Source organism: Haliotis cracherodii, unplaced genomic scaffold, assembly GCF_022045235.1.
Source record: "Haliotis cracherodii isolate W230 unplaced genomic scaffold, xgHalCrac1.p SCAF_3, whole genome shotgun sequence".
NCBI classification, from domain to species: Eukaryota; Metazoa; Mollusca; class Gastropoda; order Lepetellida; family Haliotidae; genus Haliotis; species Haliotis cracherodii.
Window position 1 is genome coordinate 3,972,318 of NW_027266286.1, and position 25,316 is coordinate 3,997,633.

The following is a 25,316-nucleotide window of genomic DNA, read 5'->3' on the forward strand; positions in this document are numbered from 1 at the left end:
CAATCCTTTGAACATAAGACGTTGTTTTACATCGGCACTTCACGCCATGATATGAGTGCATTCTCTTTGTCTTAGTAAACCTAGACATATAAACACTCACTTTTGACATATCCACCGTGAAAGATAACAGTGATTAATCAATCAATGTATTTTCTGTTAATCCTTTGATGACTACGAACGATCCGCTGATTTACAAAAAAAAGTAAATCAACTGATCATCCATCTCTTGCTGGGCTGCCACGTGCATATTACATAACACACATTTCACCTCACTTCAAACCTAGATTTAGATTGAATAATTACCTCAGACACAATAAATGCCAAATTGGTGCTACCACTAATTATACCTGTAATAAATTCATTAACTGAGCATCAAGTGAATGACGACAAATACACAAGTGTAGGGTTTTACCAGAAAACTTGGATGACAACAATGGAGTAGTAATCGTATAATCGACGCAATCCGAAATCCGAAAATGCTTTCACTGCATTGATACTTTTACTTTTTAAACTATAACCATCAGGGGTATTTCCAAATGACGACAACCGATGAGCTCCGCCGTTCTTTTTGTCTGTTTGTTTAGGCTGAAGAAATTAATTAACATGCGCCCTTTGTCGAAATCTTTATAGATCACGGTTAACCAATCAGTGTTCAAAAATGGGTAAAACATATTGCCTCCAAGTTTATTTTGCTGTCCTTGCAGACGGTAGCCCAGTCTCTTGTCACGCTCATTTGCGTTGCGTATCATCCGGGTACTCACGGGAAAAAAAACAATAACAAAGGCAACAACCAGTCCCGGGGAATTGCTTTAGACCAGTGCTGGACATCGCATTATACTAAGAAGAAAATGCTTCTCATCCAAAGTTGATTTTCAAAAATAACAATTTTCTTCTAATTAGGATGAAAACTCATTAGCAAGCGCCAACGTCTCTGGTAAAATCAAGGCATTCTTGACATTCTTAGAATTAATATTTAAAGCGGACCATTTACCCTAGAAAATCCTTAAGATGACAGGAGCCGCAATGGGAAGAGCAACAACCTTTCTAAACTGTTCATGGCCTTACTGTCGCTCTGTATTCTGACATATCTCTCAGTGATCCAAGCAAGTCACTATGTTTACACGATTTGCAATAGCCCGCTTAGCGCATGCATGCATGCCACCATTCGAAAACATATAACGTGACATCGGTATCCCACGTTCTTCTATACAAACAGTCTTATGATAACTGTTACTAATATCACGTGGGACCGAGGATATCATACCCGTTTCTCTCCGCCTCACCCAAATCCGTTACTTCGAACCTTCATCAATATAATAAATACATCAATATAACATTCCATTTCACCGAATACCAACCTTTACTATGTAACAAATACACCTTATGTCAAACATCCAACCTGACATCATTCTAAAAAATAGTCCATTATGCTGTTGGATAACAGCTTTTATTTCTCTCACTCAAGTACATCTCCCGCCCATTTTATTTCTTCAGCAAGTCAGCATCCTCAAACGGTATCAACTCCGCTCCGAGCGGAACTAAGCGTTAGCTGGAAGCGCTCGTAAAAGCAATAGTTAATCCACCAACCAATCTAATGATTAACACGCCTACTTCCTCAATGGTTTTTCACGCTTCCACTCCCATCGCCCAACCATAATTAAGCAATATCAGCTCCGAGTGGGAACTAAACATTAGCTTGAAGCGGTCATAAAAGCCCAGTTAATCTGTCAGTCTGAACAATAACACACAGTATATACGCCTTCTTCCTCTCACGAATGTTCGTACTTCCATCTTCATCTAATCTTCTCCCTATGTCATCACCCTCAAATAAATACAGTTCCCCCTCCCACAACCTCTTCCTCTCCTCTCCTAACTACCTAAATAAATACTGTCCCCCAGCCCTTCCTCTCCCCGTCTTCAGATTTCTGTTTCCTTCCTCTCTTCCTCCTGTTTAAGTTTCTCCAGTATCTGCAGACGTCGGAGGGCGTCGCTGACGATGCACAGATCTCCCTTCAGCTCGCTCACTACGGTTGCGATGCAGCGAGTACTGTTGAGGACGTCGACGCTGTGTGTGTATGGATTGTAACGCACGGCGAAGGGCCTTTTGATGGTGCTGGCGAACTGCCTGTAAACATTGATAATGGGTGAAAATAATTTCCCCTCTTCAGACGTGTTCAATGGCAGGTAGACACGTCATTTGACGTAATTTAATAACGCGGTTTATCAATTAAACACTTCAGAAATATTACAGTTCGATCTGGCTTTGGCGTCTTCTCGTCAACGGATAATTGTGGGTTATGTCATTGTTGACATGGTATCTAAGTCAGATTGTCGGATTAGGGGCGCAAATTTTATTTTTAGTTGTCACAATAGTTTTTAATGTTCTGATGTTATAATTCTTTTATGATTTCACCCTTCACTATTTTAGGCCTTGAACATTCTTGGATGCGCTTTATGTTGAGGGTTTTTGGTTTAGGAAGGTGATGTTTGTATAAGGTGTCGCCATCACCTTATGAATTATGTCACACAGGCAACGAAGGGTATGTATATTAAAGTGGTAAATTTCAACTCCCAATTTTTACAATGTTGGGTATCGCCGCTTTAAAAATATTTAACTTACATCACGACGTAACAACTTCACATGCACTGATACAACAACCCGAGGATAATTATCAGTGAAATTCTGGGACTCAAATCGACAATCAGCGGATCCTATCACAGTTAAGGGACGCAACTCTGCACAGCGAATTGCGTCACATTAGACCACTCAGATCCAGGAACCGTGTAATAATACTATCTCATTTATCTCGCTCTCGAATAGACGTCCTATTAGTCCCCGTGAAGGATTCTAAAGAAATAAGGATTTGATTTTACTTTGAATTTTTACCGCACAAACAAGAGTGATGGTGATGTACATGCGAGCTTGTGGGATAGAGAATAACATAGCGAATGACAAGCGAACTTGACGGACAGCAGGACGGATAGCAGAGTACAGGCGAAGACAGAGAAAACAAGATAGGCAGTTGCGTACAGTAGATACAGTACTGTAATAATGATAATCATAATAATTGTACACCTATTTGCATAGCCCTATAGCCACACCACAGGGGCGTGCTCACACCGCTACATTGTTATTACAATGGACCAACAATCATTCTCAGCTCCCTAGGGAGTATACAACTCAAGCTGGTTGTGAGGCGCTAGAAGATTAACGACCACATTGCAATCTCTTCCTATCGGGTACCCATGCACTGCTGGATGAACAGAGGAATATTCAATGCGTCATAGTATTTGGTAATAAAATGCAATGCGTTTCTATGGTAACTGGACGAACCTCATCCTCTCCTTGGCCTCCTCGAAGCTGTCGGTGTAGAAGTAGACGTCTTGGAAGGTGGTGATGAGGCACTCCTGGGTGCTGGTCCGCACTGGCTCGAAGGCGATCTTCTCCGCCTTGTCCGTCAACGCGTGCTGCAAAACACAGACGTAGTTCACATCATTAATACCACGATATTCCGCCGTGGTTCCAGTGAACAGTATCTCATTATTTCATGGCTTGACGTGTTGGTAAGAGACAACCACATATCACGCAGGTCATAGATGTTGACGGCTTTGATGCATGCACACGCCTGATATTGTGCTGAAAGACCAAGACCACCAGACCAACCAACGTTCAGCAGATCCAGACATGGCTAAGGGAGGTAACTCTACAAAGAGACTTGCGGCGGTTTAGACCATAGCCTCTGTTTCATGTTAAAAAAACCTAAGAGATTGATATCTGCCTTTTTATTACTCCGAGTTTCCAAATTTACAAACGTTTGGAAAATATCACTGACGATAACTGATGTTGACATTATTTTTCAGCACTTGCTTCTGGCAAAATTAATTATCCAAAATTTTTTAGAAAAGATTTTGTTTCGTAAAAATGACCAGGCCCCAAATAGTTTCTACCTCTTCACTTTGGAACAGCATCACACGAGACGCCTAGTCGAAAGAATCGTTGCCTTTAAATGTCAGAAACTGTGTAATATAGTGTGACACTTACCATTTTATTTCCCTATAAAAGGGGCGGTGGGGTAGCTTAGTGGTTAAAGCGTTCACTCGTCACGCCGAAGACCCGAGTTCTATTCCCACATGGGTACAATTTGTGAAGCCCCTATCTGGTGTTCCCCGCCGTCATATTACTGGGATATGGCTAAAAGCGGCGTAAAACCAAACTCACTCACTCCCTATGAAAACTCACCCTCAGTTCGCCTATGGAGGACAACAGTCCAGCTCCGTACGCCCTCAACTCGCCGTCCTGTTTGCATAGACCGAACTCGATAGTGAAGAAGTAACACTGTAAAGAATAGAAGACAATGGTAGGCTTACACAGTGCGTGGATCTCGGGCCATGGACACCACTGGGAACTCTTTCTTTGTTGAGTCTGACCTCTGAAAGCACTACATGATCTGACATCTTAAATCGTTTGTGATGCCTGAATACATTGTAGGATCCAACCCCTGAATTCGCTTTATGACCTGGGCCCACTTGCACAAAACGATCTTAGCGGTAGGTGGATCGTAACTCCCATACTTTAACACAGGCACAAGTGTAGCGCTAAGATCGCTTTGTGCAAGTAGGCCCTGTACTAAATTCAGTTAGACTAACATCTAGTCTCTGAAATGAACACATCGTACAGAAAAAACAGTTGTTCAGTTATCTTAATAAAAATATAATAAAAGGGAGCCCAGTGACTCTCTTCATTTTCAGATACTGCAGTAATCTAGACTTGCCAAACATTTTAGACTTGCATGGTCTGTAGATGATATATATTTGTATCAGGGTCTGTAAGACAGACTATAAATTCAGTGTGCGATCTGACACCTTAAATCACTGTGCTGTTTTAACTCGTATAACATCTGATCTCATGGTTTCTTATAAACTGGTGAGTTTCCCGTTTTCCTGTTACTGAATTCATTGAACACTGTGATAAATCAGCAAAAATGTCTCATTCGGTGCGTGAAGGCAAAGTGGCTTCAAAGAGACATTTCATTTTTTTTCTAGCACAGTCACGTATTGTCACATCCACAAGAACATTCGTCCCCTTTCGCGCCTGTCCGTAACCTGAATGAACATTCGTCACAACTCGCGCGTTTCCGTAATCTACAAGAAGACTCGTCCCCCTATCGATCAATGTAAGGTACGAAAACACGACAAACCATTCAGAATGCGTGCATTACCATGACTACTTTGGTCAAAGAATCCGGGATTCCCTCCACAATATATCGTGTCAAAAGGTGTGTTTGCTTGTTGTTTAACGCCGCGCTCAGCAATATTCCAGCTATATGACGGCAGTCTGTAAATAATCGAGTCTGGACAAGACAATCCAGTGACTGACATCATTAGCATCGATCAACCGAAATTAGGATGCGATGACATACATCAACCAAGTCAGCGAGCTTATCCGATCCCGTTAGTTGAATTTTACCACAAACATAGGTTGCTGAAGACCTCTTCTAACCTGGATGTTCACGGGTCTTGTTAATAGGTATAAGAGTTTGTACCTAAGTAACACTCGTTTCACCTGACTGCATAACATGGGATTGTAAATGACAACCGTGTTCCATTTAGGAACTATCCATGTAAACCTACAAGGCGGATGTGGTAAAAATTAACTATTGTTTTTGTGTGTGTCCGCGAAGACGGAACCGAGAGGGGCACGAGTAGTCCTTCGGTTTGAACCGGAAAGACACGAGTGGTCACGAATGTGACGTGATATACTCACTGTTGCTAGTTTGGACACCTCCTCATCTGATGCCCCGAGGGAGGCGAGTCCGATCTCCTGGGAGAACTGGGCGAAACTGGGGTCAGCCAGGAGGGGCATGTGGCCCATCAGCTCGTGGCAACAGTCCCTGTGGGGCAGGGAAATAAGTCAAAGGGCGCCAAGTGACAGAAATTGGCAAACAGTTCTTATAGTAACTTTTAAAAATCAATAAAAAGTGTGAAAAGCGTACATCAACTGTCTTGTGTGTTGTAGTGAGTGAGTGAGTTTGGTTTTATGCCGCTTTTAACAATATTACAGCAATATCACGGCGGGGGACACAGACATAGGCTTCCCACATTGTACCCATGTGGGGAATCGAACCAGAGTTTTCGGCGTGACGAGCGAACGCTTTAACCACTAGGCTACCCACTGCCCCCTTGTGTGTTGGAAGCTACTCGACTCTTGCTTGTCTTAGTTAAATACAAGATTCGGTGTTATCGTCACCCACCATGGTATACGAGCTGCCAAACACGAGGAACTGATGCACAGACTTAAACTTACAACTTTTTCTGCGCTCAGTACTGTTATGTACACATATTGAACTTATCATTCGTAATATTTCTAATATTTAAGGGACCGGTCATTTATTATGTTGGATGGTGGTGGGGCGTTGAGATTTGGTCTTAAGGCCTGTATCAAATTTTGCTCACAATCGCTAAACAAAGAGAGGACATCCAATTAGAGATCACGTCAGAACGACCTTTCACGAACTTTGACCGACCAATGGATTGATTAACAAGTAGTCGGCAGAAGCCGTTAGAAAGCAGCGTCCTCGAGCTTCACGACATAAGTTTCAAACTAGCGACTTCCATTCCAGACTACCATTTGAATTTTTTTTTGACAAAGTTCTTGATTCATAGTTTGAGAAAAGATAATTCTGGAATGTCGGATAGATGATGGAGGTTGTATGACAGTACTTTCCACGGGCTATGGAAAGTCTTTTCCTTTCGAAATATTTATTCCATGGAAGCGAGCTATTGACAATGACTTTTGACGGAATCAGTCGAACAGGCCGTAACTATCATTCGTAATACCCCGAGTTAACCTTTTCAGGGTTGCATGATTAGAAAACACATTCATGAGCACCGCCAACTCGTTGTCAACAGATATTTTTCCAAATCTTTCCATGTTTTTAATCAAGGTGCTCACGTTATTTGATGCACTTCGCGATTTAAGACCCATTATATAACAATATAGATCTTGATTGTCGATCAGATCGTCTTGACGGGGCGCCGCCATTTTGTTTGAAGCAAATGCAAGTGTACGAGAGGTGGAATCTGATTGGTCCAGAGAGGTATTGAAGGGACATAACTCGTAACAGCCACTGGTGGCGCTACGATCGAGCCCAGGAATTCCAGCCTAGTTTGGCAAGGGTGGAAACCGGACTTTAAATGTCAGTTAACGCCCTTGCCTCGTGAAGATGGCTTCACAGCTACCTGGTCAGTGTGTCAACATGGTTATATAGACGTACGGTTCTGGCGTGTAGAAGGGGTCGGAGCTATGCCGGATGTACTGGGTGCAGTGGAACATTCGGAACGCCAGGCCAGCCAGGAAGTCACGTGACGAGAGATAGCCAGCCACTGGTCGAAGCTGGAAGCCTGTCCGTGCTGAAACAATTCCCAGATTGTCTAAAGAAGCGGTACACCACGAAATAAAACAAGCATGAAATACTCTTATCCCCCGCCAATATGACATGTCCGGTTGTGTGCAATGCATTAGCTCCTGTGAACTATGTTCACTGGACCTTTTTGTAAAGGGCCTAATTGGAGCACTAAAGAAAGTTATTACTGGTGTTTTGCCATCTGCAGTTTATGATAGAATACGTAACTGTATTTGTAATGAGTAAGGATGAGACATATGGACGAACAACTTCTTTATTACAATTAGGATCGACGTTTCGGTGTTGGTTCTAACACCGTTATCAAGCAAGTACAGATTATTGTTGACAAGAATATATACAGGATAGGAGGCAGTGTTTATACAGTTGTGTAGGTTTAAGATCAGTTACACTGTTGTATTTGTAATGGGTCATGTTATTACTTTAACAATAACAAGTCCAACTTGTTGCAATGGAAACGTAAAAAAATAAAAATTTATAAAATTCCTAAATAGCAAAAGGCACCAGTTCAGTATGTGCCTAGTAGACATGCAAAGTTTTGTAAGAAATTATTTAACAGTTTTTGAGTTATGCTCCGGAAACGAACAGCACCCTTATAGAACCTAAGTCCAACTTGTTGCCATGGAAACGTAAAACATAAAAAATTATAAAACTCCTAAATAGCAAATGGCACGAGTTCAGTATGTGTCTGATAGACATGCAAAGTTTCGTAGAGAAATATTTAACGGTTTCTGAGTTATGCTCCGGAAACGATTTCGGGACGCACACACGCACACACGCACGCACACACGCACGCACACACGCACACACGCACACACGAACGGAACCCATTTCTATATCCCCCGCCAACTTCGTTGGGGCGGGGGATAATAACATTCTGGTTTGCACACTTTTAATCATATATATGGGTTACACGCACGGTAAAACGCGTATGTTGTGATTGACCACAATTGCATAAACATAAGAAGCTGATCATTTGAATTCTATAAAAAAATGTTTAATGCTCCTCAATTCAATATATTTTGAGTATGTTATGAAGTGCTGCCTTAAAAAAAAATGACAAAAACTATTTATTGAAAGTTGGATATTTTCCCGAATACGAAAAACAGAGACCATATATATGATGATTAATGTGAGAATGTTTGATTTAACATCTCTTTTGAAATGGGGGGCACGGGTGGCCCAGGCGTCTGAGGCGCCGCGATTCGCTGTGCAGAGTTGCGTCCCTTTGGCACGCCAGAAACCTCTGATTGTGGGTTCGAATCCCGGTTCGCCCCGATTATGTTTCTAGGTTGGTCAGCACCATGCCCGAAGTGGATTTCCTCCCACATAAAGCTGACACGCCGTGATATAACTTGAATACTGTTAAAAGTGGCGTTAAAACCAACTCACTCACTCACTTTTGAAAAACATTTTAGTTATATCACGAAGTGTCGCCTATTTCACTGTACAGAGTTGCGTTCCTGAAGCGTGTCACTAACCTATGATATTGCGTGTGCCACCAACCTATGACCTTGGACGTACCACTAACCTATGACCTTGGGCGTACCACTAACATATGATCATGGGTTCGAATCCCAGATCATTCGTCATCATACCCGTGCTCGTGGGTTTCACCAAAGTGTCAATTGTATAAAACTTGCATGTGCTTAATTATACCGCTCAAAGCAGCGCTAAGCCCAACCCACTTACTCTAAACGTTTCAACTTCAGACGGGCTTGTCAAGTTGCAGATCAATCGGGTGAACTATGCCATTGAATGTATGACATTAAGATGGGTAACCTGATGCGAAATTAGCCAATTTATTTCAGGGCAGTAATCATTAAAAAACTCGATCAAAAACTTGGTGACCCTTTTTCACAACAGATGTCACAGCACAAACCAATATCATCCATTGAAGTGAACTCCAGAACTAAATATACATCAGTTCCATAACAATGAATCCCATTTTCTGAGCAATAATATTTTCCAAATCACAAATGCAATTATTCTGCTGATGTAAGTGTATTTCTTCCTCACGACAACGAATCCGTTTCTGACACCATCCCTTCAAGATGGAGCCCGGAATATTCTGAGAGTTAACCATTGTCTGCATGAATTTTCATGATTTGATGAAGTCTTCGATAAGACCAAAATCAATGCCCGAGATCCGAGTCTCCTCCGCGTCCCACGCACGTGAAGGAAACATATGAATACCCTCTCCCCCCCCCCCCCCCCCCCCCCTCTCTATTTCAACCCTTACTCTCTCTTGTCGGCGTTGGGCTCTACGGTGATGTTTACTGATATGAAAGGTGAATGGTCGTATGTACCCCACTGCCCACTGTCCACCACCGTCCACTCTCACCGCGTTTGCAGTGACAGGTAACGTGACATTCTGTCCCCGGGTAGTCCCGGTAGTAAAGGGAGGGTCAGGAGGGTAGATAGAAGACGTGAAAATAGTTCCTTACGAAATAGTCTCACGATTCTTTTTAAATAGTTACCATGACATTGTCCATTCGTCCGCATTGTGTTAGTGCGTAAACAAGCACAATTTTATGACTAGTGAGTGAATAATGTTTTACGCGAGAGTCAGCGTTACAGTCATCGGCAACCCAAGTGTAATCAAATTTGGGCCAGAACAACGAGTGGTTGACAGCATGAACAACGATCTACCCTGTCGGCGACACAATCAGTCAGTTTAATAGGCTTTTGGCAAGTATGGTTTCATTCGGTCTAATTATGCCCCTGGATCAGCACTGGGTCTCGATCTGGGTTCATAATACACCGAACATTATTATACGCCTCGTAATTGTGGTTTTTGAGGTGATGTCGAAATTGCCAACGTTTTCGACAGACTGACGGACGAGAAGACGAAGGACAACGTGCGAGACATACTTCACTTGAACTTTAAGTTAAGTTTATATTATATTAAAAAAAAACCCCTCAAAACAAGACTTTCGAATAATTTGGTGACCATGAAATGAAAAACAGATTTAACGATAAATGTGACCACGACTGACAAAATCCGACGCTCATCCAACAGTGATGGAGTGCTAGAAGGGACATTATCGCTTTCATTAACTTTGATACGTTTTGCTTGTTTTAGTAACCTTCTACAACTCCAAACATAATACCAGTCAAACGCTGTAAATCAGTTTACCGCTACTTTCTCATTGCTTCACAGCATGAGTGAGTGTGTATGGTTTTACGCCGCTTTAAGCTATATTCCAGTGATATCACGGCGGGGGACGCCAGAAATGGGCTTCACGCATTGAACCCATGTGAGAATCGAACTCGCGTCTTTGGTGTGACGAGCGAACGCTTTAACCACTAGACTACCCCAGCGCCCCGTCACAGCATGATTGGGGTACATTTATAGAATGACTAAACAGTCTCCCCCTACCTTTGAGAAATCTGGACACGTCTGCGAGTTGTGGCACGTTGTCCTCCCGGTACCCACAATGCTCAACGAGAAGAGGGATGTTGCTGAGGTACTCCCGGCAGGCGTGGGTGGGGTACAACTTCATCAGCTCCGAGAACACAGTTCCCCTGGGATTGAGAAAAGATGGCGCCAGTCAGTTGTGTCATTCACCAAAGGAGAATTCCCGAACAGTACCATTCCTTTGGGAGAATCGTGAAAAACTAAACACATTTAGGAATGAGTGGGTGGTTTTACGCAATATTCAAGTAATATCACGGCGGGGGACACCAGAAATGGGTATTGTACCCATGTCGGGGACCGAACAGGGTCTTCGGCGCAACGAGCGAACGCTTTAACCACTAGGCTACCCAACCGCCCCACATTTAGGAACGATCTTTTAGGGGATCTCTATTAAATGTCATAATTTTGGTGGGTCTCTATTAATGTCATAATTTGTGCAGGGTCATTAAATGACGTGTATTTTAAGAGGGGTTCTATCATAATCGTTATACATTTAGGGAATATAGCCAATAAATGTCATACACTTTGAGAGGGTGGCTATAAATTGCCCTAAAATTGGGTCGCCCAAAATACCATACATTTGGTGAAGCAGATTATACAATGCCATACATTGCGAAAGAATCGAATAAAAGACATACATAAATCATTAATGATGTTGAGGTCTCAGAAACGTTGCATGGATTACGGGAGGGCTGTATTCTTGTTCTTTCATAGACGGGAGACGTCGGGAAAATGTAAGTAGAATATCACGCGCGTGTATCAGTTTACATTTATGTCTTTACATGACACGTAAAACTAGGGATATATGGCCGGTCCGAACATGAGCAGGGGGTGTTATATAAATGCCCCACCATGCTCAAAACATTAAGGCGGGGTAATCCTATCGGGCGCATTTAAGGGCGGGGATCGACACTAGGCGAATAGTGAGTGAGTGAGTATGGTTTTATGCCGCTTTTAGCAATATTCCAGCAATATCACGGCGGGGGACACCAGAAATGGGCTTCACACATTGTACCCATGTCGGGAATCGAACCCGGGTCTTCGGCGTGACGAGCGAACGCTTTAACCACTAGGCTACCCGACCGCCCAACTAGGCGAATAAGGGTGAAACCGACACTCGTATTGCATTTATTAGTTATACTGAGGGGTTTGAGATGGGTCAGCATGGAGGTCATACGCTTCATTATTCAGTGCTGATTAACTATGGGAAGACAAACATACATCCTTGATACAAAGAACCCCGTGTATCCGGACTTCTCAATAACCCACATAAGGATTGAAGGGGGCACGGGTGGTCCAGTCGTCTCAGGCGCGGCAATTCGCTGTGCAGAGTTGCGTCCCTTAGGCACGACAGAAACCTAAAACGTCCGAGACCTACATCACTTCGGGCTTTCCTCCCACATTAACGTGATATAACTGGAATACTGTTAAAAGCGACGTTAAACCCAACTCACTCACTCACATAAGGTTTAATTCATCATTGGGACGGTTTAACGGGTTTGTACACTGAGCCTTAAGAGGTGTTCGGATTAACAAGGTCCGGATTCACGAAGTTCCACTGTGGCAGGGACAACTTACCATGTCTGGATCTCTTCGTCTGTATAGTCCACTCTTGGGATAGGGTTGCCACTGGACACAGGAAGAAAATGGTCATATTACATAATTATCCCTTTTGTTATTATATACTTTTTTCAAGAAATAGTGACTGACGCTAAAAAAGTCAGATTGTGCAACTCTGAGGGCTATATATGTATGTACTTTGTAGTTCATGCTTTTTGTCTGAAAGTTTGTGTTAAATTTACTGGAATTGAAAAGCGCAAACCCATTAAAACTGTGTTTTACTCCACTACATATGAATCGCAGCACGTTACAACAACGTTATGGTATACATGCCTAATCATTAACGACGGGGCGATTATTCTTTATTTCTTAACTAAAAAAACGCCATGTATCACTTTTTTTAATAATGGAGATTATCATTGTTAGTGATTTCTGAATCAGGTCATAAAAAAATCTCCCTCAAGAAGACGAAATAGGCAGCACATTCGGGGGATAGGGTAGGGGTCATTACTAACAATTTTTACTAACAATAACGAATATAATTTTGTGCTTATATGCAATGCTTATAGTGATTTAAGAGCTGAATATATTCCTTCTAAATATTTTACAACCCCTTCTAAAAATAAATTTGATGCTCTTATGTCATCCACTAACTTTAAAATCATACGAAATCTAGCAGTCTACGTTTACAAAGCTTTTCGACTTCGTTCATTGCATACCGTCTAAATATTTATTTGTATATATGCATGTGTATGTGTATGAATGTGTATGGATATGGATATATATGTAAAATAGTGGTAATTCTTTTTTCTCCCTCTCTCTGTAAATAGTTCTGTGTAATAGGCCTACGGCCTAACACTTTTTGTGAATAAACAATACTGACTGACTAATAACAATATTTACTCAATTCCCGTAAAAAAAGACTATTCTCAAAAAGTACCTGGACTGAAAGCCAGATTTAGCTATGTTGAAGAAGGCAGCGCGACATGAACACGTTCTACCTTTGACGTTAATTAACAGACTTGCAGCTGTCTATGGTTAGAGGTATGACACCAACAATGCTATTAACACTTTGCAGTGCTAATCAGCACCGCGACATTCCCATGGAGCAGTGTTTCACACTTTTTCGATCAAGCGCCACCTAGTGACGTGTAACTAATCTAACACGTGACCTTCCCCTTCAATGTCACGTCCGAAGCAAGGCCCAACCAGCGTTAATTACACATAAATAACATCGATAAATGTTACATAACACTTTCACCATTTCCTGAACAAACGGCCACCTAAGCCCCCCTTGATGTCTGCTATACATATTCATTGCTTTTAATGAGTCGTCTGTCCCGCCATTGATTTTGACGGGTACATCCCGGCGCCATGTGCGGTGTCGGAGTTTGACCTCATCACTATGGCGCCTGTGTGGAAACAGATCCATCTTTTCGACCTTCTCAACTTTGTTGGAGGAGAGAGTTTCCAATAGATGACAGGACGGATGAAAAGGGCAATTATGTTCCAAGTCGTGTTAGCATTTCCCTACAATCCACACTGTCATGGCCGACCATTTGAAACACCCCTGTCTGTAGAACTGTAGGATGGTATTCATGATCTTTCAACATCCACGTCAAATATGGCCTCTGAACAGCGCTGTTGTCACTGCTGTGATGTCTAAATGCAAGATGACATTCAACAGGGCGGACGTAAAAACGAACCAAACACATGTTTTATAACCATTGTGGCGTGGGATCGTTTCGGCGTTAGATGAAGCTCCTTCGTAACAAAAAGTTTCTTTGCATTGTTTTATCTTGCTGAAAGTAATGTGGAGATTTGAGACAAAGTATTGATTTCAACTTACTGGCTGTATTGCATCGCGAGTTCGGCGAAAAGGATTCTTCTCTTCCGATACACTTCATCTTTGAATCCCTGCGAAATGAGAGTGTGATGTATGACGTCAGGATAACTTCAATTTCAGATAACGTACGCAGTGTCTGACGTCTTATCTCAGTAAATATTCATTGAAACGAAATTCAGATTCCCAGCTGAAGTGATAGAGTGAGTGAGTTGGGTTTAACGCCACTTTTAACAGTATTCCAGTTATATCGCGGCGTGTCAGCTTAATGTGGGGGAAAGCCCGATGTGATGCAGGTCTCAGACGTTTACCACTTCGGTGAATCCCACTAGCACGGGTATGGTGCTGACAAACCTAGAAACATAATTGGGGCGAACCGGGATTCGAACCCACAATCATAGGTTTCTGGTGTGCCCGAGGGACGCAACTCTGAACAGCGAATCGTGGCGCCTTAGACGACTGGGCCACTTGTGCCCCCTGAAGTGAGATCAGATCTCGATAGTCCGACATGGGTACAGTGTGTGAAGTCCATTTCTGGTGTCCCCCGCCGTGATATTGCTGGAATATTGCTAAAAGCGGCGTAAAACCATACACACTCACTCACTCTCTCACTCACTCACTCACTCACTCACTTACCGGGTGGTCGGCATCAAGCTCCAGCCCGTACATCAGCACCCGGTGAGCGCACATATCCAGGTCGCCGATTGCCCGGGGAAACCATGGCACCTGATCCATATCACCTGGAACAGTCAGACCAGAACATGTATATTCAATACTTCACGCTGTGACGTCACAACGTGGGATACCTACACTTCACCGTTGATGATCCATCGTCACCTACATTTATTGTACGTGTTCCATCCTATTGTACAGCCATAGGAGTCACGTTTCGCAGCTCACTTCTATTTGTGTTGCACGATATGATTGAAATACTGCCGATTGACTTACATTTTAAATTCAAGACAGGTGTGTGTGCGTGCGTGCGAGCGTGCGTGTGTGGCAGACGAGCGCCAGGGTAACAACAACTACCATCTTTTAACTTCGTTTGGAATGACGCGGCCGGAGAACGAATCACCGAATTTCCGCTCTTATGGCAGACGCTGTGTCCATTTCACCACGGAGGCGGGCGAAGAAATACGAACAGCACAAATGTACCGTGTACAGGAACAATTCGTCCTGGCTGCGGGGAGGAAAATGCTGATGATGTTAAGGAACAGTTGTCCTATATAGTTCTAGTTCCATCTAGTGAAGTATTTTGTCCATTTCATATTTCGGGAACAGTATTCCAGTTACATCACGGCGTGTCAGCTTTATATGGAAGGGAAGCCCAAAGTGATGCAGGTCTCAGACGTTTACCATTTCGGTGAAACCCACGAGCACGGGTATGGTGCTGACAAACCTAGAAACATAATTGAGGCGAATCGGGATTCGAACCCACTATCATAGGTTTCTGGTGTGCCCAAGTGACGCAACTCTGCACAGCGAATCGCGGCGCCTTAGACGACTGGGCCACCCGTGCCCCCTACAAATCTTTAGTGTCTGTATGGTGTTCTGGTGACAGGTCTTGTACTCAAGCAACAAATGTCACCTAAAATACTCAGCTAAGGACAAACACCCTCTTTATAAATACAGCCTAAAATGACACGTCACTATATCATATTTCCAGTCGTTGACCCTTCCAGATGGTTGTCATACAGGCACTACTTGAAACCAAGCACCGGTCAGCCAGAGACAAAGACTTAATTACCCAGCCACTGATAGTATGGTCTGATGAAAATCTCAGAACAATCCTCCAGAATAATATCAAGTTAAGAAGACGACTAATGTTCCATGCTGTGTTTGCCGATCGATCTGACTGTGTTGAGATACGGGAGACTGGTGATTCAAGTAAATCTAACTGTTTGCGCATATTCAAGAGAGTTTGTCAAGATCTTTGAGCGCACCATGAAAGGAAGAAGCTACACGTACAAATATAGCTGCTTCAGGAACATCCCAGACAAAAGATTCCAATCTTGATTGGTCGTTTTGTAGAAATGGTTGGTAAAATAGCACATTGTTGTTTTGAAAATATGTACATATATTTTTTTGAACAATTAGAATACAATTATTCTTGTTACATGTTTAAGTACATTCCTATACAATTTTCCAGCTGGTTACGTTAATGTTGTATTATAGTTATGTTTGTTATATCAAACTAAAAAAAAAAAAAAAAAATTATTTGATAAAAAAATTAAATAATTAAAAAATAATATACTACATAAATATCATTCAAATATAGATCCCAGAGTTGTTTTGTTCATTCAAAGTCTTGAAAGTCATTCAAACATGAAAATAATCCAAGGTTGTTGTTTTTACTGTGGGTAAAGAAATATAGAAGTATAAATGAAATAAGATAAAAAAAATAAACACAAATTGAAATGTTGATAAATGATAGATGATAAATAACGACTTAGAAACAACAAACTCCGACTTACACGGTGCGGTGGCGTTGGGTGGGGGCGACATGGGGATGTTGAGCTCGTTGAAGGTGATGTTGGCTACCTCCCTCTTGAGACGGTTTACCAGTTCCTCCAGTCGGATCGTGTCCGTCTCCAGGTCCACGTAGATGTCGTACTCTGCGTCTGCGCGCCGCGACTTCCGGGACTCGATGTGCACCACGTTGATATTGTTCTCCTGACGACAGTGAAAACGACAGTGAAGATGATGTAGATGACGGTCATCTTTGTTTATACTATTAATGGCGAGGTAAACAGGCAGTGGTGCACGAGGAGGTAGTTGGGACCCAAAATGACTTTCAAGTATTGGTATGACAATAATCGGATATGTTCAAATGGTTGATAACTACCGTTGTTTCCTTTGCACTTACAAGATATGGGCGCCTGACGTGGTCAATTACATAGGTATTACTCAAATAAATAAAAAATCTAATTATGAGCAAATCCGTGCCGAGGTTTGACTTTTTACCACATGTCTCTGTTATCTCTCCTAAAAGAATCAGTTTCGATGGAAGGCGTGCACATGTTCAGTCAGTAGAAAACCGCTTCTTGAAAACCTCCAAATTCAGTTCTGACACATCCCAGCTTGCCTTTATATTCAGTGTTGGCATAAGTTCGAAACATGCACGCCTTAGCGTGAGCAAAGTCTCGTTTGTATGAACACATCTGATAATTTTCATAACGATTTCCTCAAGGCCTACTCATTTCTTAAACTTAGTAAATCACGTTCACTACTGTTGCATGCAGGGCCACGAGTGACTCAACCCGTGTGCACGTTGTTGGTCACTCGTGTGGAACCCGTCCGCCACGCCCGTGACACCGGTGTGCAACGCGTTGAACACACATAACACACATGACATGCAACACATGAAATGTGATGTAAATGTGATGTAAATGCGATGCGATGCGATGGGATTCGAAGCGATGCGATGCGATGCGGTGTGGTGCGATGCGATGCGATGCGATGCGATGCGATGCGATGCGGTGCGATGCGGTGCGGTGCGGTGCGGTGCGGTGTATATAGTATAGTATAGTATAGTATAGTATAGTATAGTATAGTATAGTATAGTATAGTATAGTATAGTATAGTATAGTGATTGAGTATTCTCTGGCGTTGACGTTTTATATTTTATTTAAGCCACGGCATGTAATCTCAATCAGACCATCCTCCAGACAAACAATCTCGTTCAGGGTTTATTATCATACAGTTTTTCAAATTGATCCACTGAAACTTTAAAATCAAGGTTTATGTCTTCGGTGGTGATACAGTTGTTCAAACAAATTCATGATGTTTTACTCCTACGAGGCCTTAAAAATGACATCCTATAGTGGCTTCGTGTAAATACTGTTGACTAAAAAGCTAAAACACAATGGTCAAAGAAAATGTTAATGTACAGTGCCCGTCCTTCAGTAAAAAGCAAATACGTCTGCATGTGCTCAAAACATAAATTACCCTTTTTTTCAGGGATCCTAATTACACATTGTGCACCAAGTACTTATGTAATAGGTTGATGCCGTCATTATCCCCTTCACCTGTGTAACCCTTTCAGCTGTGTAACCCTTTCACCTGTGGGTGTCGTTATACTCCTGGGCCCACTTGCACATAGCGATCTTAGCGCTACAAATATTGTAAGCCTATGTTAAAGTATGGGAGTTACGATCATCTTAGCGCTAAGATCGCTTGGTGCAAGTAAGCCCTGGCCATCGGTGTATTGCTTTTGCTAGGTGTAGGTAACTCGTGGTATCAGCCCTCAATCCTTGCCTATAATACATGTTTTCGTACGATAGATTCTGCTATATATAGCTATCCGTGGTTCTCATTTGGCGTTTTCTCTTTTTGGGGGATAATTATTTAATCAACGATTGGCTTATTAAGTTAGATGTGATCATTGATGTCTGGAGGGGCTTACTGCAGTATGGTAAGATTAAACAGATTAGAATAGTTAGTTTAGTTTGTTTGTTGTTTAACGCTGTACTCAGCTATGTTCTAGCTATATGACAGCGGTCTGTAAAATAATCGAGTCTGGACCAGACAATCCAGTGGTTGACATCATGAGCATCGATCCACGCAATTGGGATACGATGACATGCTTCAACCATGTCAGCGAGCCTGACCACTCGATCCCTTTAGTCGCTTCCTATGATAAGCATAGTCGCCTTTTACGGCAAGCATGGGTTGCTGAAGACCTATTCTAACCCCGAACTTGTGCATTAGGGTGTTAAGTCAACAGACCTACATATTACGGATTGAACATCATAAGTCTGTGTCAGGTTTCTTAATGCTTAATTATTTTTTCTGGCTAATTTGTTTCTTCTACAAGCGCTATGCAACATATCAACATCAACATATATGAATATTAACACATAAGGCGCTGAGTGTAAAGATAAATCTCTATACGTTTGACTAGGTACAAAATTTCAACACGTTTTTACACGGTAACATTTAGATTAATTCAAACGATTGTAGCATATCACACCTGGAATTGAAAGCGATACAAAAAATATCTTAAATTTATAATACTATTCCTTGCCGTATATTGCAGTACACTATTACTACTAAACATGAGACCTGACGGCGCCGACAACGTAGTTTCTATAATAAGAATATGTATATAATTGTATTCCTTGACTGTACTTTTGTCATATTATATTGTATTCTAATTCTGGAGCGGTATTCAAATAAGTTTTTGCTTGTTTACCAATCCAGTTCACAAGTTGTGAAATAAATATGTTTAAAACAAAACATACAAAATAGACTGTGTTTCGTATAATCGATGGTACAAAATGGCATTTAGAAAAATATTTGTCCTTTTTTGTTGTTAATATTCAAGACCTCAATTTCAGTTCAGTTTCAGTTATTTCACCACTTAGTCTTTATATTCCGACATAAATAATTCTTATGACGTCCCTCTATGGTTCTAATATTTCCGACGAACAATTGTAGCCAAACACTCGTGGCTTAAAACCCATACCAACATGACGTAAATCCCGGTACGATCCCATGCAAAGACTTTTTTTATTTCATTATATTGCTGCCTATTTGTTACTCCATGAAATGAACAAGCGAATCTTTTTTAACTCAATGCCTCACCTATCACTGAAATCCGCGAGCATGATGCTGTCGAGCCTAAAAACATAATCACTGCATGCTGTATACAGTGGAAATGTCGTGGGTCGTGTGTCCATCAAGCGCCAACATTTCTATTAAATAGTCGCATCACGACCCAGAACCTTGCGCATAACCATTTTTATGACATTGTCCAGTATATATGACATGATGGTTTTGTGGAAATGTAAAGTATAGAGACGACTCCTGCTTTCTGTCTCCCAATCAGCAGGAGAGAAGACCCCGATATAGAACTATGACCTGGTTGAGTGACTTCCTTCCATCAGTGTGAGCGGATTTACCAACAGAACAACGAAAGGACAAAGAATCCTAAAGATATATTATCTTCATGGTAAGACGTATTCACAACTAATTTCCTCTAATAAGACACAAGACACTGTTACCTTTGGTATTCCCAAAGTTGCGATACTCAGTATGCGCATTGGGCAATTGTAAAAATCACGATCCTCAATCTGTCTACATGGTCAAACCCGGTGATTGTTAAAATCACAAATTACAGTCAGACAACTAAGCAGTTTGTATTCAATTCCAATATCCTTTTACAATTAATGGTAAATGTTAGATCCCCCTACAAAACGTCCTCTTATAAATTCTTATAGAAACAAAACAAAAAGTTGGGTGCTGGGCAATGGGGCATATAATCGCATGTACCAATAGGGCATCAGTACTGGTGAGTGCTCTATCATAGTGAGTATAGTTTTACGCCGCTTTTAGCAATATTCCAGCAATATCACGGCGGGGTACACCATAAATTTTCTTCACACGTTGTACCCACGTGGAGAAACGAGCCCGGGTCTTCGGCGTGAGGAGCGAACGCTTTAACCACTAGGCTACCCAACCGCCCCTGCGCTATCATAATTATGACATCTAAAGCATACATTTGGCGAACGAACATCGTTATATTTGCGATCACTTGGAATGACTCATGTTGACAAAAAATTAAAACGAAAATAACCGCAATCCACAAACACAATCACTTGATTATTTGCGAATATTTACCAACCCACGACAATTGTTACAATATGGGGGTTCCCGTAGGAATGAACGCGTGTTCTAGATTCACTACTGTCGGCAAGTCACAATGGCCGGACTGAACCCCAGTGGAATGGTTCCCGCAGTCAAGTGGAGCAGCCGAACACTAATTAAGACGGCCGGCCATGTGTTTATGGTCTGGTGAACACAGGTCAATGGCCACTCATTAACTCAAGATCCACATCTCATCGTTTTGTTTTATTTGACTATTCATTTGATTGATTTGTCTTATTCAACTGAAACCCGGTCCCGTGTTACACTCATGACGCACGCGTTGGTCACTCGTTGCACACCCGTTTTCAACGCGCTGCTCACCCGTTGCACACGCGTGGACAACGTGTGCTCAACCCATGTGCAGCCCGTTGAGCACCTGTGTCACATGCGTGTGTGTTAAAATGATACCAAATGATGTTGGACGAAGTGAAATATTTCATAAACTGTCCATATGCTCTAAAAATTGGCTAGTCTCAAAGGTCGAACATGCACTTAAGGATCAGTTTATACAAAAGTGGAGGGAAAGTATGGAGTATATATATATATATATACACCGATATCAAAATTTCGTAATTTAAATCACGACTTGCCCGTTGAGACTGGCCGATAACAGAATATACCAAGAGAAGATAGACTTTGTCAACTTTGTGATTCACTTTCAGTAGGAGATGAGTTTCACTATCGTTTCAGATGCGAAGCTCTTCTCCAACAAATAATTCTGTATATTCCAACAAAATACTACTTGTGGACAAATATTTTTAAACTTGGTAGAACTGTATCACCCAAAATGCTAAAAGATACAAGAAATTAAGATAAATCAGTTTTGATAGTGAAGCATATTTAACGCGAATATAATACTAGTATATAGACAAAGATGATGCAAGTATTGTATTGTATTTAAATACATAAGAGATAGAACAAAACAAAGGTAGTATTGAAAGAAAATTGATTTAAAGACTAAAATAACATTCATAGAAAGTTTACCTGGAATATTCGGAGGGCGCTTGCTAGATGTCCGATTTGGTTGCGCAGAGAAAATACAACGGAAGTTGTCGTGCCAATACCTGAAGGGCTACTGATGCCATCAAGGTTGCGGAGACTGTCCTGTGGGTAGAAAAAAAAGAAACACACATTTAAAATGAATAAATTAATAAATATAGAATACGAAAATATTTCTTAAGCATATCTGAATTATCTTTCATAAGACGGTGTCGTAGATCGTATGAAGTTCCGAAAACGTTTAAACTTTAAATTAGGGAATTTTATTAAAACAATACATTATTATAAAAGACAAAATAACCCATTAACAGTTTGGTTTTGATGTCTTATTCCCTTTTAAAAAATGTGTATCATAAGTAGTTTGTAATGTGGTCGCTACATATACTGTCGCTGTCACATGTACTGACTACGGATATATCACACGGGAGCATATCGAAGCCCCGCATAACCCTGTAAGATAAAATATTTATCAAACGGCTTCATTATCTCTAATGAAACAAAATTCAGTTTTGTCAGTGCATCATTCTAGTTGAACGTTATTACATTGAAGCATGGTTCAGCAACACCAGTTAACTCGAACCCCATTAACCTGATCTATCGTTTAAGACGAAGAAACTGTAGGGCTCCAACACTCGTATATATCGACACATTCCTGCGTTCCCCTCGAACAACGCATAACTCACTATTTCCTGATGTTCGCTAACACTCAAGGAGTTCTCTTTGCGATATACTTAACAATTAAGTTCAATTCTGGCAAAAACACTGATTTTTAACTTTGCACAGCACTGTCCCGACAAAGTTTAGGAAAAACTTTCTTTCGATTGGGCTTTCGTTACTAAACGTGGTGACCACAGATATAGTTACATCTCTATCTCCAGGTTCAGGTCAATTTGTCAACAATTAAATATGTGAAATGCTAGGCTTCCTCATTGACAGCATCTATGCGAAATCTAGGGATAAGGCAATCAGGCAAGAAGTAGGTATCCCCATGGGCACCAGTTGTGCTTCTCTTATAGCTGATCTGTTTCTTTATGCATATAAATAGGAATTTCTGCTCGGTTTGGCAAAATGAAAACAAGGCAATGTGGCCAAGAAGACTAACTTAAGCTTCAGGCATATCGGTGATCTGATTTGGTTCAATAACGGTCAACTAGCCACGTCCCGTCCACTCATTCACCCACCAGAGCTAGACGGAAAAGAGACCATTAAAGCCGCCTCATCAGTTTCATATGTCGATTTATGCAATAAGATTGAGAGTGACAAAAATATGCTGAGGACTGTATGACAAGAGGGATGACGTCAACTTAACAATAATCAACTTTCCCTTCAAGTCCAGCTATATTCCAGCAGCTCCAACTTTGGTGTCTATATTTTAAAAAAAAACGTTTGAGCAACAATCGAGCATGCCCTAACGACGAAGATTTCGAAGAGCGTTTTTTTTTTGGATCAGGTTACTAAACAGCCAAGATCTCAGCAAAGGTTTCAGAACGTGCTTTGGTAGACATATATATATAGGATATTTGCAAATTTGTCGCATCATTGACGCATTATGTCCAATGCAATTCCCTATTTCGACTTTTTCCAGTGTTGTTGTTTTTTCAGGTGATTAATTGATTTGCCTTTGCATGTGTTTGTGACGGATGCCACTGGTGGGTCAGACTACGCTCACCTTTTCGAACATATCATCACTATTTGATAGTAATTCACACACACTTGTTCATTATATAGCCTGCATCGTACAGTTGACTCTGATTTTAGCAGGGATTTCTTATGATTAAGGACACGGTTCTTGTCGCTTATAGTTGTAATATTGGCCCAACATAGTATCCATGAACTTAATGTCAAACACTTCACCACAACCACTCATTATCGTTCATAGCTGTCAGGATAATACTTTCACATTTACTTCTTAATAAAATTTCAAGGAGTTACATAGTGATTGGGTACTTTTAAATCACACATGTTTGTTAATTGGGTAGGCGATTTGAATAATTATTTATATATAGTTATATATAAAGTGACTTTGGCGTGGAAATTAGATATGTTCTCAGCTACAACTGCAAAACCAGATATCCTCAGGATATCAAATGATCGGCGAAGCATAGCTGCTCTGCTAAACTGCAGGGCAAACGAAAGCATACAATTAAAAATAAAATAATTGCAAACGTTATCAAAACGTTACTAGGCCGAAAACAGTCGCCGAAACACTGCAGTGTTCAGCTCCAAAACACAACTACGACACTTGTATCAATTACATCACCATCGAATAACTATTTCCTGTTTGTGTCATTTTTAGCCACCATCAAACATGGGTGTATACTTTCTTTAGGACTGAGGATCCGTCATTTATTGTGTCTGTTTCAAGAAGCAAACAGACGTAATAATTTCACAGTTTTGATATTTTCTAGAAACAGTACTTACAACACCTATCACAACCAACAAGTGCAAACTTTAACTTACCTCGAGTGCTCGTATCTGGCTGTCGGAGGGAGGGATTATATTTTGACATCGTCTTTTTCTATACAGTTCACTTTTGCATAAATCCCTTTTCTCTGGCGGAAAGTCCCTCTCCTCGTGGTAGTGGGTGAGGGGCGGCGGTTTGCGTATGTCCATTGGGCGCGGCCCTAACATAGGGGTCCTCTTCAGAGCCACTTTGCAGATTTCCACACAATTCCCCGTGGTTGCGGTTGGACTGAGAGCTCACAGGTAAAGAGAAGCAGGTAACCTTTGTTGGCTACCTGTAGCTTATAAACACCACCAAACTACCGCGAGAGTGCTAATATAATTAGCGACGCTGTGCTATGTATTTATACACCTTTCATGAAATTATAATTTCTGCAAGACTGTGAACAAGCCAGGGGGTGGCGTGTGACGTCAATGCCGTGAGCTGCTCGTCAGCGTTTTGTTCCCTACGTTACAACAAGGGGTTGCTCCCTCAGATTGCCATTCAATAGAATTTCATCAGTTTGCTTTGAATACAAATCACCGTTAAACAGAACACACTATCTCAATGACGCGCCGCGATTTCTCACGCTCCACTGATCACATGCTTGGGCCACGTGACACAATATTTGTCCAATGAGATTTGGCGTCTTCATATTACATGATCCCGCCCTACCAGAAGCGTACGGGATGGGTTGCTACATTTACTGGAGTTATCGATGTATGGTAATAGGGGCTATTTCATCTGTCCCTCTGTTTTATCATTATGCTATCACCACCCACACCATGGATACTTCTGTGTGACCGATGTAATACGATTCAGTTATTTCATCTTCGTTTTAGCGTCGTAGGGCTGCAACGTGATCGCCTACGCCTGATGCGGCAAATATATCTTAATGACGTCTGAAATGAAGAGGGGCGAAGACACAAAATCACATATCAAGTGGGACGAGAAGGTTTAAATGAAGGGGTGTTTCAACAG

At 41.5% G+C, this 25,316-nt stretch overlaps 1 protein-coding gene across 1 annotated transcript; it reads right to left on the minus strand.

Moving 5' to 3' along the window:
- LOC139473972 (tryptophan 5-hydroxylase 1-like) lies at nt 1–24,588 on the minus strand. The gene is made up of 12 exons (XM_071256838.1): nt 24,353–24,588; nt 21,878–21,997; nt 16,720–16,918; nt 14,882–14,985; nt 14,252–14,319; nt 12,421–12,471; nt 10,804–10,949; nt 7,275–7,410; nt 5,765–5,891; nt 4,241–4,336; nt 3,335–3,468; nt 1–2,125 (listed from the first exon to the last, which is right to left on the minus strand). The coding sequence occupies exons 1-12, from the start codon at nt 24,521–24,523 to the stop codon at nt 1,918–1,920; spliced, it is 1,560 nt and encodes a 519-aa protein (XP_071112939.1). The 5' UTR covers nt 24,524–24,588; the 3' UTR covers nt 1–1,917.
- Nucleotides 24,589–25,316: the final 728 nt, after the last annotated feature.

Bases quoted from the DNA above. Each gene is read 5' to 3' on its own strand.
- LOC139473972 (XM_071256838.1), bottom strand. From the start codon at position 24,523: ATGTTAGGGCCGCGCCCAATGGACATACGCAAACCGCCGCCCCTCACC. The intron at 10,950-12,420 runs GTAAGTTGTCCC...TCTCAATCCCAG, and splicing joins GACGAAGAGATCCAGACATG to GGGAACTGTGTTCTCGGAGC. The intron at 5,892-7,274 runs GTACGTCTATAT...CCTGCCCCACAG, and splicing joins CCCTTCTACACGCCAGAACC to GGACTGTTGCCACGAGCTGA.